Genomic DNA, 18616 nt, shown 5'->3' with positions numbered 1-18616 from the left:
GGGCGCTTTGGGACCCTCCCGCTCCCGGCCGCCAAGGGGAGAAGCACTGATGTGTCTTTTTTTTCTTTATTCTGACACAGAGCGATGTCAGAATAGAAAAAAAAATAAAAATTCCCATTAAAATACATTGCTAGATTCCTATTGGCTATTTCAATTTGCAATAGCCAATAGTAAAGTAGCATTGTACCCGCCCTCTGCCTATGGACCTGATGGAGAACTGCAGCAGAGAGCGGGTACAATGCTAGTTTACTATTGGCTATTGCAAATTGAAATAGCCAATAGCAATGTAGAAATGTATTTCAATGGGAATTTTTTGTTTCTCTATTCTGACATCGCTCCGTGTCAGAATAAAGAAAAGAGAGACACAGCAGTGTTTCTCTCCTTGGCGGCCGGGAGCAGGAGACTCCCGGGGCGCCAGGGAGAATTAGCTGTTTGGAGATCAGTGTCCCTGGTTAGCAGGTAACCAGGGACGCTGATCTCTCTGCAAGTGGCCCGAGTCAGCCGTAAGATCACGGCTGGCTCTGCCCAGCTGTCAGAAGCAGGCTGTCGGCCATTGGCCGGCCGCTCGGCCAGCTTTGGCTTTTAGCACGGCTCAGCCGAGCCGATGCATATGCATTTGGCTCGACTGAGCCGATCGGCCATGATCGGGAGCTGTACGGGCTATTGTGAATAGCCTGTACAGCACCCCTTCGGTTCTACTGAACCGAAGGGGTCCTGGGGCCGAAGCTAGCCGAAGGATCGGCCGAAGCTACAGCTAGATCCTTCGGCAGCTTCGTGAATAGACCCCTAGGTTCTTATCACTCAGAAATTTAAATAACAAGATTTTTTCAAAATAGACCCTAAGGCATATTCTTATGCTACACCATGTGAAATACTTTAGAGGATTATGATAGCATTATTTGGCTTTGTAATGCCATGGTAGCTGGAATGAACAGGGAATTCTGTTAAAAATATTTGACTTTTGGAGACAGCAAATAATATAAGTAGTCATATTTTTCTTTTTCTTACGATTATTGGTTTTCCACTTTTTTGTCCTTTTAGTGATGTAGCCATGGCCTTGTAGATGCATGGGAAGGTTACATCGTAGTGCATTGCTGGGAAATCTCAACTGTAAACTGCAAAATCTCACGAGATCTCAGGAAAAGGCATTTTTTCTTTGAGATGATGTGTATGGTCACATGTACTAGTCACATGTGCCAGAGTTCCAAGAAGTAAAGGGAGATTGAGTCATCTGCCCGTAGTAAAAATCACCACTGTGAGAAGAATGGGGAGGAAAATATAAATAAGGTATACACAAAACAAACTTGCAATTACCTAGAAGTATCTGTTTGTAGATTGTCATTACTAAACATTTCTAAAGGTGTCTTTGTTGTCATTTTAAAGATAAGGTTAAAGTTCTTCTTTAAGAATTAAATGCATACAATTAAAGCTACAACAGGAACTTTATTAGAAATTAGATGTGTTTGAATACTGAATAAAGTGAACCTGTCTTTTTGCTGAAATAGGGCATTTGTAAGCATGTTAGCAAATCGCATAATTATATTGAGTAAAAGTACCTCTTTGTTACTAGCAATAAAAAAAACTGCTCTTCTTCAGCTTTATGTCTAGGCAACCTAGATCACATGGTCTCCAGTTTCTTAAAAACATTTTTTAAACATTAGATTCTCCCTTAAAAAAGTGGTTTTGTAATTTATTATTTAATATACTGTATATAGAGAGAAATCATTTTTTTTAAAACAAACCAATGGCCATTTTTGGTTTTGCCACTAGATGGTGAACTAACCTAATACAAAATTATTTCCTCATCATCGGCACTGAATAGCAGCACCAACTGGTTTGTGTAAATTGCACTCTACTGAAGATCAGGAGCCCCTGATGTGGGCTGCACTAATACATAGTGTATGTAAACCATAAATATTAACTTCTCTAATCCAGGCATACTGGTCTGTTAAATATACCAGTGAAAGCATTTTGTTGTGTATATATACATGCAAAAACAAATCTGTTAATCCTGCCCAATCACCAGTGAGCTTGTTCATTTTCTGTACACTTTGCCTCTGCTGCCATGTTATAAGTGTGCAGTTTTATAAAACCTGGCCAGTTCTCTTTGTGTACACTTACCCATTACTTTATGGAGATGAGAAGAGCAAGATGTGTTCTGTAGTCCTGGAGCACTTCCTGTTATAGAGTGATAATGCTGCTCCTCCATAGATGCAGTAGATTGAGTAAGCGTTGACCCCCTAGGACAGGAAATGTATCACTGGCGGGATCACCAAGTGAAAAAAGGAATAAAAGCCAAGGCAAATGTATTGACATCAGTTCAGTTAATATAATAATTAGTGACATACCATTGTGACAGTGAGGAAAGGTTAAATGAAGCATTGGAGCTTGGAGTACCCAGGGATGAGTAGTAGGGGTGCAGCCCGGTGGGTTAGGACATTGCATGGCTGTGTGAGGCACAGCAGGATAGCACAGTGTGTAAAGCGATGGAGGCCCAGTGCACCAGAAAGGAAAGGACTAGAGAATCCCAGTTTTATGGGCTATGGGAGCAACAGTGCTTTAATTTCGTTGTCTTTGTGACTACAGTCTGAATCCGGATAAGGATTCAGTCTGAATCTGAATAAAAAAACTTGGTGGCTGCCATTGCTGATCTCTAAAATGTTAGTAGTCTTGTTGACATTGTGTTACTGACCTGGAGCATGCATGCAGATCGGGAGTTCTGCCTGATTCCTGCTGAACTATATTATGAATAATATTATGAATAAGTTATTTCAAGGGATTCCTGGCTAAAGGTTTGGCCTGAGAAAAGCTGCTATCTTCTTTTGCACAACAGCCTTTATTTGATTAGTTGTTATCTTTATGACAGGATAAGCTGAAACTTCAGAATAGAACATCAATAGGACAGTTCATGGCACACCCTCATTAATGGCCTGTCACACCTATTGTACCCTGATTCCAATCACTATCTTCCATAATGGGCGCTATATAAATACCTGTAATAAATCAAATAAATAAACAAATAAATAAATAATCCTTGCATCATTTGCCCTATTCAAACTACTCCTTATCTTCTGCTGCACTGATGTACTGAGAACAGTGTAGAGCAGGGGTAGCCAAACTCCGGCCCTCCAGATGTGGTGAAACTACAAATCCCATGATGCATCTGTCTCCAGGAGTCATGCCTGTGGCTGTGAGAATCTTGCAATGCCTCATGGGATGTGTAGTTCCACCACAGCTGGAGGGCCGGAGTTTGGCTACCCCTGGTGTAGAGGCTGCCGTTGCTGATCCACTCCTAAATATGCTATTTGTTTGGATGTATCTGACTTCAGTACTTTCTGAATTATTGACATGGAACCATGTCACGCATACAGACAGTGAATTCAAAACTCCTGACCTCCACACTAGTTATCTGGCAGTGGCTGCCGCTAAACTTCCATGCCCGTGCTGGCTTCTGCGCTTCAGGTCTCAAAGATCTCAGTGCTGTGGTTGCATCTCCATCCCCTTCTCCCGCTAGCCAATCACAAAGCAAATGGCCCAAGGGTCTGTTATTTGATTGCCCAGGCCTTTTTTCCCATATTTTTAGTATACCTTCAGGTGGAAGTCCAGCTCCCACTGAACTTCAGTGCCGTACTAGCTGCAGCGATTCGGTGTGCCCCCTTCTCCTCCTGGCCAATCACAAAGCAAATGTCCCCAGGCTCTGTTTTGTGATTGGCTAGGAGCAGAGATAGAGATACAACCACAGTGCTGATGTCTATAAGACCTGCAGCGCTTCAGTCGGAGCGGCACAGGTGTTCAGATGTTCAGCGGGAGCTGGATTTTCACCTGCAGGTATACTGAAGTTTTGGGGGAGAAGAGAGGAAGATCCAATTATGATAGGTCAGTTTATTACAAAGGAGCTCTACAACCCGCTGAACTGCAGTAAATGTATTGTGCCCGGAGTTGGGCTTTAACTGTAGTAGTAAAAAAGGTATTTATCCTAGCAATGCTGCAGTGAGAATAGAGCTATGTATAAACATCTAGAGTTCTCTTAATCACTTGATTGCCCCCATCCCCGCAGCATTGATGGGGGAATCTTCGCTGCTGGCTATTACACTTGCGGTTGTCTAAATACCCACACAGTGACTGCATCTAAGTGGATGCAGTCATTGCTCTACCAACAATTTTCCAGCTGATTCCATCAATATTGTCACTAAAGTTTGTTGAGCCAATTGGTGCAGACACATGACCTGAAATATATATGTGTATAGCTAGCATTAGACTGGCTGATGGTAGAATATGAGATTTAATATATATATATATACACAAGCAGAATTCCAGGGAAACTTTTTCTTAACCCTTGCAGTGGGGCTACCCTCGCATTGCAAGGGTTAAGTGCTTGTTTTTGTCTAGGTTCAAAAATAACATACGTTCGAGATCCACCCCGCTGGCTGATTGACAGTTGGCTCTGCCTCTCTATAAGCAGAGCCAGCTGTGCCTGCCCCCTCCCCTCCCTGATCCATTCCCCCAGTCAGCGCTAGAGAAACGGAGAGCTGAGGGGGGAATCTCTCCGGGGAGCGGTGACTGACAGTCACTGCTCTCTGCAGGGAGAAGATCAGGAAGTCAGTGACCGGCGGTATGTGATCACTGACTTCCCGATCAATAGAGCCGACCTGTGACAGCTTTAGTGTCACATGTCGGCTTGAATTATAGGGATGAGTGTTTTTCACCCACCCCATAATTCTCCTTTAAGAATAAATGTCCCTGGAGTTCTGCTGTAATGAATGTGATATATTGTGCTTTAACTCCTTTGATGTCATTATTTGTCTTCCAGGGCATTTGCCAGCTGTGTGATTCCTCATGTAGGCACTGTTCTGGCCCAGGGCCAAATCACTGTATAACATGCAAAACCAATACTGCATGGTCACCTGAAGAAATGAAATGCATCAACTGTTGTGATTCACAGAATGATCAGAAAGATTGCTGCTTCTGTGATCTGAACTCTGGTATGTATGACAGAACTTTTTCTATTTCATGCTATTATTCCTTGTCTATAAACAGAGCAAATTGTGACCCAGTTAACTCTAAATATAAGATATCCTATATTTCAACAGTATCATGGAGGATGCAGAGCATAAAACTAAGGCTCCCCATACATGTACACCGTGTTACAATCTGTCCATACAATCTCTGTACAATCAACTTTAGAGTAACCAAACCAATGTAATATGAGGACCTACTTCACCGATCCAATCAATTGTATTCAATTAAGCAGCTCCTTACACTACACGCCATTGGTAGATGTAAAGAAAATTGTAAATCAGATTGTAATGTGTACCCTAATACTGATAGACCCTGGGTTAAGAAGAACAGTAAACATGTCTTTTTTTTGTAAGATTAGAGTTTTAACACATTACATACAAAACAAGCAGTAAAGATCAACATACAATGCAGTTCTCCCCCTACCAAATACAAGTCCCCAGCTGTGTGAAGTTGGCACCCCATGTTTGTAAAACCTGAATAAAAATATACCATTCGTTTGTGCCGCGTTTGTGCCGCAAAAACAAGCGTTTGTGCCGGTTCGGTTTCTGAGATATTAAACATTCAATTTAATGCAAGCCCCACCCACTTTGCACCCCATGTTGCTGAATTTTAAAAACAAAGACGCCATTCGTTTGTGCCGCGTTTGTGCTGGTTTGTGCCGCAAAAATAAACGTTTGTGCCGCTTTGGTTTCAGAGATATGGTGCGTTATAGTTGCTGTAACCCCGCCCACTTTGCACGCTCGTTTTTGCGGCACAAACCAGCACAAACGCGGCACAAACGAATTGTATATTTTTATTCAGGTTTTACAAACATGGGGTGCCAACTTCACACAGCTCAAGTCCCCATATGATACTGTACAAGAATAGAGCTAATTTCCAGCCCATGGGAATTCACATAGGAAGCAAAAACTAACTCAACATGGGGATCCAATGATAGAGATGCAAAACTCGCACCCCATGAGCAGCGAGAGCAAGAGAGATGCAAAGTCAAGAGAGAGAAGAGGAAAGCAACAGAAGAAGAGAATAGAAGGACAAACAAACAAACATCGGGAGGGCAAAACACCAGAATAAGACCTGATACATGCCACTAAGCATAAATACTTCATAAAATGGAGGTGTAAATAGAGAAGGTGTGTGGTGGGCATTAATAAAAATCATAAGAAAGTTAGTGTATTTAAATGTTTAAATGTTTCAGCTCCACGCAGCTTTCCGGGTTTGGGCTTCTATTTTTGTAATGTGTGCTATGCATACAGTTTTATTTTATATGTTTGTATTGGTTAGGCTTTTTGTAGGATAAAGGTTACAGCAGCTACAATATGTATGCAGGAGTTGAGTATACAGTTCCTACAGCAGAAGAAACTTTGTTTTCACATTTTATTTTTATTGCATATAAAATACGAAATATAACACAGGGCTGACAGATGTTATTGTTTTGTAACAATAGGATCTTGCACAATTTACAGTAATTCTTGAGGTTAATTTACTAAAGAAATGCAGAATTTTAATTTTGCAAAGTGAATGTTCACTTAGTTTAGTGAATAAGGTGAAGCAGTGTTCAATTATCCAATCAGGTGTAGGCAAAATTCCTTTTTTTTTTACTTATTAACTAAGCTAAGTTAATATTTGCTTCTAGTAAAATACCCCTTTTCTCCATAGAATAGGTAGAAGTAGTAGAATCCAATGTTGTTTATTCAAGCTCGACAATACAGAGGATGTGATTCCTTGTCATTCTAAGAGGTGGAAAGACATACCTATCTGAAGCCTTGTACAGCATGAACTGAAACCTCTTAACAAAGTGACAGAGAGGAGAGGTGACAAAAGAAACAGGGAAGTAGATGCTTGGAATATCTAACTAGAAGACTGTACTAAGATACTTAAAAAGGAGGGGGTGAAATGGAAGATACCAAATGTGTACAGACATGAAGCTATAGTAATGCTAATTTACCACTAGATGTCGGGAGCATACATGACATAATGATAACGGATGAAATACAAAACAGTGTAATAAAATCACAGAAAACTATACTGGCTGTGGCAGCACACCCTAGGGGCCTGTGTTGATGGGCTTTTGTTCATGTCAGCCAGATTTGACATTCCCATACATGTATATGGGAATGCAAATCCCTCTTGAAGCAAGCCAAATGCAGGTGAGAAGGAGGTCAACTGTAGATTGAATTAATTCTAAATGACTTCAAAAGCATCTCAGACTGATGGTTAACTGATGGCTTTGACACAGAGCCAAAGCCCATTGACACAGGTCTTAAAACAGAAAACATTTGCATCATACACAGAATAAAAGCTGCAACAAAGCTCCCAATTTGGAATATTGCTACAAATTATTGGATCATTTCTGACCACCTAAGTGGTGATAACAACTTGTTAGGAATTCAAAACCTAGTAACAGGGAAGACATTTTATACAGAGGGTGTCACTCTGATTCTGTCCCAATTCAAGACAAAGTGACAGAGTCCATCCTGCATCCAACTGCTACTGAACTATGTGACTTTCTCCCATGGTGCAGACCTGAACACTGTCATGTGGGATTACAACATCATCAACCCAGTGTAAATTCTGACACCATCTGACACACAGCTTACACAAAGTTGACTCTTGGAGCAACAAAGTGGCAGGGGAGTAAAATGCAGGTATGTATAGTTGGATTGCAGGTGGTCTTAAAAGAAACGTTGTCACTTTGCCCTTAAAGTGACACTAAACTCAGGAGTTAAATCCTAAAAAAATACATTTAAGTACCCTAACCATTAACAAAAATGTAATTTATTTTGTATCACTCAGCTCCCTGAATTTGTGCTGACACTGTCCTTGATTCTGGAGGGTGGCTACCTTTGTTCCTCATGGTCCCTGTGTGTGTTGTAAAGTAGCCACTGCTCCAAGCTCACTCTCATGATGGACTACAATATTACATTTAGTTTACTAATTTGTATTGAGATTGTAGTCCACCACGGGAGTGAGCTTGGAGTGGGGGGCTACTTTACAATGCAAACAGGGACCATGGGGAACAAAAGTAGTCACTCTCCAGAAGGAAGGACAGTGTCAGCACCAATTCAGAGATGATTTGAGGATCTACAGCTGAGTGATACACAACTAAGATACATTTTTGTAAATAGGGCTCTAGAATGCATTTTTAAGGTTTAACTCCTGAGTTTAGTGTCACTTTAATAGGACAGGAAGACTGAAATGCTTAAGGGCAACATTACCCTCTAATACTGAGCCTAAAACTGAACTCTATACAGATATAAAAGACACAAATTAATGCCGACCCAAAGTGAAGTGAGCCGAACGCTCAGACTTGTACGGCTGAATTCAGCCGTATATTGGCTGAAATCAGCTGTACATCGGGTGGCTTCGGGTCGGCCGAACATGCTCAGCATGTTCAGCCGACCTGCCGCTGGTTAATTAGTAACCAGCGGACGCTGTTCTGTCATTAAGATGAGAGCTTAGCAGAGTCGGCTTCCATATCACTGCCGGCTCTCCTAAGCTCTTGTCGTAATGACGGATGGGCGTCCCTGGCTACCTGGTAACCAGGGACGCCCATCTGACATTACACATTGAGAACCCGGCGGGGCCGCTGTGATATCACAACGGCTCCGCCGTGTTCTCATTCTAATGACAGATGGGCGCCCCTGGTTACCTGGTAACCAAGGACGCCCATCTGTCATTACACACTGAGAACCCATCGGAGTCGCAGTGATTTTACAGTGGCTCCGCCGGGTTCTGAGTGTAATGACAGATGGGCGCCCCTGGTTACCTGGTAACCAGAGATGCCGTTTTCACATTACACTGCGACTCCGCCGGGTTCTGAGTGTAATGACAGATGGGCGTCCTTGGTTACCAGGTAACCAGGGACGCTGATCTGAATCTGCAAGTGGCCAGAGCCAGCCGTGAGATGACGGCTAGCTCCGCCCAGTTGTCAGTAGCAGGCTGTCGGCCAGCTTCGAATTTCCCCGGGGCTCAGTCGATATGCCTTTGTCTCGACTGAGCCCCTCGGCCAACTTCGGGAGTTGTACGGGCAACAGTGACTAGCCCATACAGCAGCCCTTCGGTTATACTGAACCGAAGGGGTCCTGTGGCCGAAGCTAGCCGAAGGATAAGCCGAAGCTACGGCTAGATCCTTCGGCAGCTTTGTGAATAACCCCCTAAATGTATTTTTAAGTGTAAGCTTTGCATGTTCCTGAGTTTGAGCTGGTATGAGCCCCTTGAAGTTACTGAATAGCAGAGCTGGAGTGTGAGAAGGAGAAGCCGCACAAGGAGCCAACCAATTCATATGCTGAGAAGAAACATGCTGATATGACAGAGAAATTAGCTTTTCACTTCTCCTTTAACAATCCAGTCTCAGGCTGGGGTGGGCCCAGGGCAAGCTAGGCTCAGAAGAAGTGAGTTGAATGGTGGCTAACACACCAAGGACATCTAATGGCAGAACACACAGGACAGGGGGGGGAGGGGGGGATCTCTGAACTGAAACTGAATATTGCATCAAAAGCTGGTTTTATGTTTTCTTAAATTGTTATTCATTTTCATTTGGTTGTGTTTTTGCTGGAGTTCAGCTTGAGGAGTCAGTCCACCTAAAACTGTTTGGGTAATGAACCACCTAAGGGTTTCATATATCTCTGAGAGTTTGTAGTGGTGAGATCTTCCTGGGACCTCCTGGGTCTACACATCTTCTACAGCTATTTTGGGAGGGTCTCACCCTGTTTATTTTACTGAATAGAGAATGCAGTGGAAGAGTAACAATTTAGGGTGATTGGTATCCCCAAAAACTACAGGGTAAGTGAGAACAGAGCCAGGAATTATAGCAGGGATATCTCACTGGAATCTCCCAAGAGCGAAAAAAGAAATGTCAAGCGGTACCTCAGCCCACCAAATTCCACTTGCATTTGATTGGCCTTTTATGTATGCTCTGTTCTTACACCTGCATTCAATTGTGCTGCAGATGCTTGCATTTTTGTAAATTCACACATTTGTATTTTCGTACATACATTTGTAAGTGCATTACGATGTGTTTTACCTGCATAGTAATGCTTAATTTGATGCGCGTTGTTCACATTTAAAACACACATTATTTGGTATCCCACTGTTTTCAATGGCTCTGGTTTACATATATACATTGGCTTGCACTTCATTGCATCGCAGGGCGTCATGGCAAATAGTCCAGGTATGTTTTTCCTCTGCTGATGCGTGTTGAGGAGTCCCAGGCAACCGGCCATGTGCTCTTGTCCTACCCACATTTGGAAAATGGCAGACTCTTTTCACACCTCCCCAAATGCTGAGCACATGAATTGAGAATGAAAACAAGGAAAAAATGTGTGAAGTCAGCCTCATTTGTTTCAAAATACACCAAAGTCCAACGAAACTCACACAAAGAAAGTACTAAATGCATTTGAAATGATTCAAAATGCAACTAAAGATGTGTATGAAAATGTTTGTATTTTAAATAAAAAGTGAGATTGGGATGTTAGACTACTGTAGCTTGGAAAACATGTGTTATATATGAAATTGTCTAACATTTCAGCATTTTACTGGGTAAACTGGGACAAAAAGTGTAAAGTAAAGAACCAATTTTTAGTTTTTTATTGTGACGAGCATGGACATCAAAGAATGGCCTAATATGTTTGCATAATGACACAATCTCATGAGGTCTTTTAACCTAGTTTTGGGTTGTGCAAATATTCCTGTTTATGGCCGTGAAGGAGGGAAAAGTGCTTCGGTGCTAGCCTATGACAGTGTAACAAAAAGTGTTTGGATACATTTTGTAAGGGTACTAGTTAACCAAAAGAAAAATAGACGTGACCTACAAACCTTCTAAATCGTCTGATGTCCAGTGTCCACAAACGTTTACACCAACACAATAACAAACCCTGTTTAGGGACTACAACAGACTATACACAGAATCTACAAATGATCTGTCAGAATGCTTCCATGACACATCTACAAAAAAATCTGCTGAAGCCTGAAAGATCTCAGATGAAACTGGGAAGGACCAGCAATACCAGTTATACTGGTATTGCCGAAAGAGACATCTGAGAAGTGGACCCTCTGATCTGATATCGCTGCATTATCACCTCATCTGTGGGGTGAGTGCATACCCGAAAGGGGGCAATTCGGAGACACTCATAACACGTTGGTGTGGGAAGAATTTATAAATATTTGCTTGAAGTCTTCATTGGATTCACTCAGAAGCACATCACTGATTGTTCACTTATAGGGACTGTTTTAAAGTTCAGACAAATTCACGGTTTTACATAATTTATTGGCAGATGTGCCATTCACGATTTGTGATATTTTCTAGGAATGCCTTTTTCACTACCATGATGACACAAGAGCGATAAGGAATTTTTTTACACTGTGGTTATTTAATTAGAGATTTATCACCACCACTGTATTAAGGTTTGCATTATATATACACGGAGTACTACTTATATTGTGATAATTACATATGTTCAGATAGGGATATTTATTTATTTTTACTTTATTTTTCACGTTTAGCGCTGCACAAATCACACTTCATTTATTCCTAACCCTAGGGTTTATAGCGCAGCAGCTTTCATATCAGACTTACCCATAAGCGCGGATTTTACATTCTCTACTAGATTTTTTTTAGCTCGTAGCTAGGATTTCACCATAATCTCTTATGGACGTCATATCTAATTGATGGGAACTATTTACAGAAAAAGGAAGGTAATACAGGATGTAAGATAAAATGATAGACTGTGAGTGCCTAGTTTATTGGTGAACTTTCAACAACAATGCAAATCAATTACTTTCCAATGAAGGGCTGATATTTAAACAGTCTGGCGCTGCAACTAACAATCATTTTTTTTATAATCGATTAGTTGGCCAATTATTTTTTCAGTTAATTAATCGGACAAAAAAAATATTACAATGATTAAATAATTGTTAATTATTAAATATGATTAATTAATTATTTAAATAAATGTTTAATTATTTAATTATGTAATGGACATATCATATACTTTCTTTCTACATAGCTCTCATGCCTGGCATATGTCATATATGTCACATAGATCACAGAAAGAACTTGTGCAGGAAGGAAAACGTTACCAAGCAGACTACTCTCCTGTACTCCTCTCACTCGACACTTTTGTCTGGGGGAATCCGATTGGCTGCGTGCTTGAATCTGCGTCCTGATGCGCGGATTCATACGTGTGAGCAGGGGTGTAACTAGAAATCACGGGGCCCCATAGCAAAATTTTGTATGGGGCCCTGTGATTTCTAGTTATGCCCGTGCAGAGCCCACCTGATATACCAAACAGCCCACTTGAGAGTGACCCTGCAGAGCCGCCATAGACTCTCTATGGTGGGCTCTGCAGGGTCTCAGGTGGACTGCACACCTCTTACCTGTCAGCCTCGATCCGCTGTCGCCTCCATGGTCACTGGCAGACCCCGCCTTCTCTTCCATTGCCGGGCCCCGCCTCCTCTTCCATCCTTGGGCCCGCCTCCTCTGCTTCTGACGCCGGGCCCAGCCTTCCTCCTCCACAGCTGCTGGCTGTCACTGACACAGCAGCGGCTGTGAGGAGGAACGCACCACTGCACAGATCACTGACAGGTTGTCGGTGATCTAACAGCGACACGTTCAGCGACAGTGTGCAGTTCCCCCTCAAACAATACCAGACAATTTAGGTCTGGTAGGAATATTAGGAGCGACCACATTTTTTTAAAAAAAGCGTAGGGTTCCCCCTAAAAGTCATACCAGACCCATAAGGTCTGGTAGGAATTTAAAGGAGGACCCCCCACCTCCAAAAATGTGGGTGGGACACGTGGGGTCCCCCTAAAATTCCATATCAGACCCTTGATCCGAGCATTCCTCCTCTCCCTCCCACACCAGGCCACATTCCCTCGGCACTGGGACGGTGCTTTTCCAGGGTTGCCCATGGAAAAGCACCTTGTCCCTGTGCCGATGGGAACAAAGTCCTCTTCCCCACAACCCTGACCCAGTGGTTGTGGGGGTCTGCGGGCAAGGGGGCTTATTTGCATCGGGGTACCCCTTGAATTAAGGGGGCACCCAGATGTCGCCCCCCACCCTTGTGAATGAGTACCACTACCCATTCACTAAAGGGTTAAATAAAATAGTTATTAAAAAGTCCATACTTTTGATAAAATCCTTTAATGGGAAAAAAACAAAAGACATGTTTTTGACAAGTCTTTTATTTAAAAAAAATAAATGGATATCCCAACGTAATCCACGGTCAATCACGGCGTCCAGCATTGTCCACGATGACAATCACGACTTTAGCCTGCAGACACAGAGGCTGATTGTCCTCTTGTTGCTGCATGGGAGGGTCTGCCTGTCCTTTTTGGCTTTTCTGGCATGATGTTTACTGCAATAGACTGCAATAATCGACCGTTAGAATCAACTGTTCTGATCGACTGCTATAATAAACCAGTATGACTGACTGCTATAGTACAGAACGCTGTATATAGGACGCTGTATATAGGATGCTGTATATAGGACGCTGTATATAGTACACTGTATATAGGACGGTGTATATAGTACACTGCATACAGGACGCTGTATATAGGACGCTGTATATAGGACGCTGTATATAGGACGCTGTATATAGGACGCTGTTTATAGGACGCTGTATATAGGACGCTGTATATAGTACGCTGTATATAGGACGCTGTATATAGGACGCTGTATATAGGACGCTGTATATAGAACGCTGTGTATAGGACGCTGTATATAGGACGCTGTTTATAGGACGCTGTATATAGGACGCTGTTTATAGGACGCTGTATATAGTACGCTGTATATAGTACGCTGTATATAGTACGCTGTATATAGGACGCTGTGTATAGTACGCTGTGTATAGGACGCTGTATACAGGACGCTGTATACAGGACGCTGTATACAGGACGCTGTATACAGGATGCTGTATATAGGACGCTGTATATAGGACGCTGTATATAGGACGCTGTGTATAGAACGCTGTGTATAGGGCGCTGTATATAGGACGCTGTATATAGGACGCTGTATATAGAACGCTGTATATAGAACTCTGTGCATAGAACGCTGTATATAGAACGCTGTGTATATATATAGAATGATATACATAAGTGTCCTCAAGGCATCTAAGAAAGTTTTTATTAGGGATGATTAGAATGATTTCATCATGTGGATTAAAAGCTTTTTAAGGCGGTATGTTAAAAGGATCAACTGTTCACTTAACAGGATTATACTCCATTCATAACATTACAGGATTTCTATTATGCACATAGTGCTGGTACTTTTAACGCACAAACAAATTTAACCACTTCCCGTCTGCCGTAGGCTGAAAGACGGCCGGCCGGACTGGGGTCTCCTGGATGCGGGTGGGCGTCTTTAGACGTCCTTCATGCCCGCACCCGCTCGTGCGCGCCAGGGGGCGCTCTTGAGCGGGAAACCGCCAGGATTTTAAACGGCCAGCGCTTGTATGAAGCAAGTCAAGGTGACCCCCCCTCTTACCTATTCTCGCCGTCCCCGCGATCCCGGGCGTCATCCATCCTGGACGATGTGGCGGCTCTGTGCACTGAGAACGGAGGGAGTTCAGTACAGATCTCCTCCCGGTCTCTGAATGCAGGAAGTGATGTATGTTACATCACTTCCGCATTCCCCTGTCACTCTCCGGTACAGAAACCGGAGAGAAGCTGATGAAGCATAACTGTGCTTCATCAGCTTCTCTGGGGGGTCCCTAGGTGACATTAGGGGTCTCAAAGACCCCTGATGTCCCCATAAAGGGGACCTGTCACTGTAATTTGTTATTACATAGGGGACTTCTTAGCACCCTATGTGATAACAATAAAGTTAAGTGTAAAAAAAAAAAATTGCTCACAAAATACATAAAATTTACACACACACAAATAAAAAAAAACCCACAAAAGTTTTTCAAAGTCCCCCAATACCACGTACACGCAAAAACGACTATTGCGCCCATTATGCCGCACATCTTACATATCGCCATGAACGTCGCAGTGAGAGCAATAATCTTAGGGCCATCATATGGCCAATAGTTTTTTGCAATTTCGCGGGCGTGCGCAATTTTAAGGCTTGGCATGTTTGGTGTCTATTTACCCGATGTGACCCCGCCTTTTATATTTTACCCAAAAATTGGGTAAAAATAAATGTTTCCTAAAATACTAAAGGGAAAACCGTTTTAAAAAAAAAATATTCGGTACTTTTTTGTTATATAGTAAAAAATAAAAACACCAGTGTTGATTAAATACCACCAAAAAATGGTATACATTTTTTTTCAGTACAGCGTTGCATGATGGAATAAACGTTAGTTGAAGTACCGCAGTGCTGAATACTGACAAATGGCCTGGACAGGAAGGGGGTGTAAACACCCCGGTCAGCAAGTGGTTAATCCCAAAATGCTATGCTTGGTGATATTTTGGGTGGATGTTTAAGAAGTATCAATCTTGAACAAGAAAGGTATGAGTTTATTTTTCTGAGTTATTGTGGACAATAATCTGATATGTAGCCTATGGTATTGTTGTGAAGTAAAGATTCATATATCTGATCATTGGATATACAGTATTTATATGCCTGCCTATATGCTAATTGAACGCCACTGATAGATACCCATGGATCACTATAACAAGTGGGGTTCTTCCAACTCTATTTTTTCATTACAGTTAGTCCAGTATATGCATAGTATTTATTATCCTGAGAGAGTTCTGTATATTAATGGTGAACCTAACATGGTAAATGTTATGCGGGAGGGAATGTATCTGGGTACAATTGTCAGGGCCGTCTTTAAGACAGGGCAAAAGGGGCAGGTGCCCTAGGCCCAGTCATTGTTGTGGGGCCCTGTACCCCATAAACTAGCGCTGAAGCAGTTTTTTCAGGGGACAAAATAATAATAATAATGACACCTGAGCATGTCCCCTGAGGATGACCGCGGACATCCCGTAATGTTCGGCGTTCAGCGAACGCTAGAACAGGCTATGTTCGAGTCGAACCTATGTTCGACTCGAACATGCAGCCCATCCCTAATCAGCAGGAGCTGATGGCAAAGCCACCCCTTATCAGTTAAGTGGGTTTGCAATAAAGATAACATGTTAATATACAGTGAGGGAAATGTATCAAAACTGGAGCAGACAAAATCTGGAGCAGCTGCAAATGGCAAATAAGCGATCAGCTTCTATCTTTCATTTTCAAATCTTAACGGAACAAACTAAAGCGAGAAGCTGATTGGTTACTATGGGCAGTTGCTCCAGTTTGTCCCACTAGTATGTTTTAGTCCTGAGCATAGTCAATAAAAAAATATATAAAGATGCACTGATACCGATGCTAGTATCCGTATCGGTGCCGATACCATGTATTTTGGGAAGTACTTGTACTCACCCAAATGCTCCGATACTTACCCATATACCTGAACTTCCAGTCAGTGGGAGATTCCCTCTGACCGGCAGTGCCGCGAGGGAGCATGGAGCCAGCTTCCTGGCCAATCAGGAATTGGCTAGGAAGCCGGCTTCACTTGTTGCTAGGCAGCCTGGCTTCCTGACCAATCAGAAAGCCGGGTGGCACGTCATGACCCACCTCCTGGCTTGCTGATTGGTCAGGAAGCCAGGCTGCCTCACAGTGTCGCAAGGGAACACGAAGCCAGTGCTCTTTCAATAGAACACCGGTTTCCCAGGCAATCGGCTTCCGGATAATGCGGACCCACGATACCTTGGGATGCCGGTATCGGTATTAGATATTAGAAAGTACCCAAAAAAATATATTGGTACTCTTACTCGTTACCGAAAAACTAGTATTGGTGCATCCCTAAGAGAAACCATTTCTTCTTAGTTTGTATATTTGTAGAAACCTCTTCGTATGCCATGACAGCTGTGGCAGGTGTAATTGCCAGAACACTGGTCTCAAAGTCAGAAAAAGTATTTTTCTTAAACATATAAGCAGGTAGGCAGATATAAAGGGCACACAAGAATGTAGTTCTGTATTCATGAAAATTCTATTAACGCTTTATTTAATGCAAACACTGCTCATAGCTGAATTTGACTTGGCATCAAGTCTTACAGTCTATGCAGCCTAGCTCAGAGAGAGAGAGGGAGAATCAGCACAAGGAGCCAATCAGGTGTGCTGCAGTGCAGGGAGCATGCTGATTGGAAGAGAGACCAGGGTGAAAGAGAAATGAGCTCATCAGTGTGCTTTTTTTTTTTTGACTGTCCAGTCACAGGGTGGAGGAGAGGAGGGGACCTGTAAATGAAAGCGAAACTGCGGCAAAGACAGATTAGTTCCTCATTCTCTGCTAGACAGAGCTGTACTCTGAGGCAGAGCTCTGTAAGAAATGCAAATCTTACAGCAGGTAAAACAGCTCCTATGTGTCTATATAATTTGCATCTTTAGCTGTTTGCTTGGAGTTTAGCTTCAAATAAATGTTGTTTCAGACTTCAACACAGCTCAGCCCAAGTTTTTTATTTGCATAGACAGTTGTTTTCTTCGTGCTCTGTTCATGGCACAATGAAGCCTTGAGGTTGGGTTGCAATGCGTTGTGTTAAAATAACCGCTGGTCACCATACCGCAGCTCAGCTACAGTGCATAGAAATGAAAGAAATTCCATTTTGTGACCTTTCTAGAAAAGAAAAGAAGGTAACCAGTGTACTTCCCCTCACCTCCAGTACACAATGGACACCGGCTCGCACTGGTTTTAGCATGCAGGATGGTGTGATTGAGCCCTTATTAACTCTTAGGGCATTCATATACAAACATTTGTATGTATTTTGTACACATGGGTAAAATCACAGGATATAATGTGTACTTTTTACCTGCATAAGCTCTAGTTGCTTTTAAATTATTATTAGCCAGGCGGGAATCCCCCCATGTTTAAAGGAGAACTATGAGGTGAGTGATTTTCACTCAACCTCATAGTTCGAGTCGACGTGTGACAATTAAACTGTCACATGTTGGCTCAATAGATCGGGAAGTGAGCGTACACATACCGTCGCTTGCTCACTTCTCGATCATCTCCCTGCAGAGAGTGGTGACTGTCACTCACGGCTCCCTGCAGGGATTCTCCCCTCCCCGCTCCAATCCTCCAGCGCTGAGTGAGGGAACAGACGGGGGAGGGGGCGGGTACAGCTGGCTTTGCCTCTAGATAGGCAGAGCCAGCTGTCACTCACGCAGCTGGGTGGAACTTGACAGTAATGTCGGGATCCGTCCCGGCTGCGGCGGTCTAAGTATATCGCGAGCTGCAGCTTGCGATAAACTGAGCTTTGGTGACGGGAGAACACTAGTATATATCCTCCCGTGACCCTTAGGAGAACTATGGGGAAAAACACTTACCCCATGCTTATGCTTACCTTATGCTTTAAAGTTCTCCTTTAAAGCATTCTTGTAGAACTGTATATATTTAGGCAATGATATCACATCCAATCAATTTTTGAATATTTCCTCACACACGAAGATGGCACATATATTAATTCACCTTTAAAGCTTAAGATTACCATACATGTAATATATTAAAGGAGAACTATGAGGTGAGTGCTTTTCACTCACCTCATAGTTCTAACCGACCTGTGACAATGAGACTGTCACATGTCGGCTCAGTAGATCGGGAGGTGAGCGAACACATACCGG

The 18616-nt window shown here is 42.7% G+C and overlaps 1 protein-coding gene across 2 annotated transcripts in view; it reads left to right on the top strand.

Annotated features, from left to right (window-relative positions):
• LOC108783659 (proprotein convertase subtilisin/kexin type 5-like) overlaps positions 1-18616 on the top strand; it is an 89033-nt gene that overhangs the window by 68139 nt on the left and 2278 nt on the right. For both annotated transcript variants that reach the window (XM_018552272.1, XM_018552273.1), the window contains one exon: positions 4811-4982. In XM_018552272.1, the coding sequence (XP_018407774.1) occupies positions 4811-4982 (172 nt within the window). The remainder of the gene's footprint in view (positions 1-4810; positions 4983-18616) is intronic.

Source organism: Nanorana parkeri, unplaced genomic scaffold (genome assembly GCF_000935625.1).
Source record: "Nanorana parkeri isolate BGI_ZX_2015 unplaced genomic scaffold, ASM93562v1 scaffold82, whole genome shotgun sequence".
Taxonomy (NCBI): Eukaryota; Metazoa; Chordata; class Amphibia; order Anura; family Dicroglossidae; genus Nanorana; species Nanorana parkeri.
This window is presented reverse-complemented; position numbering and strand designations above follow the sequence as displayed.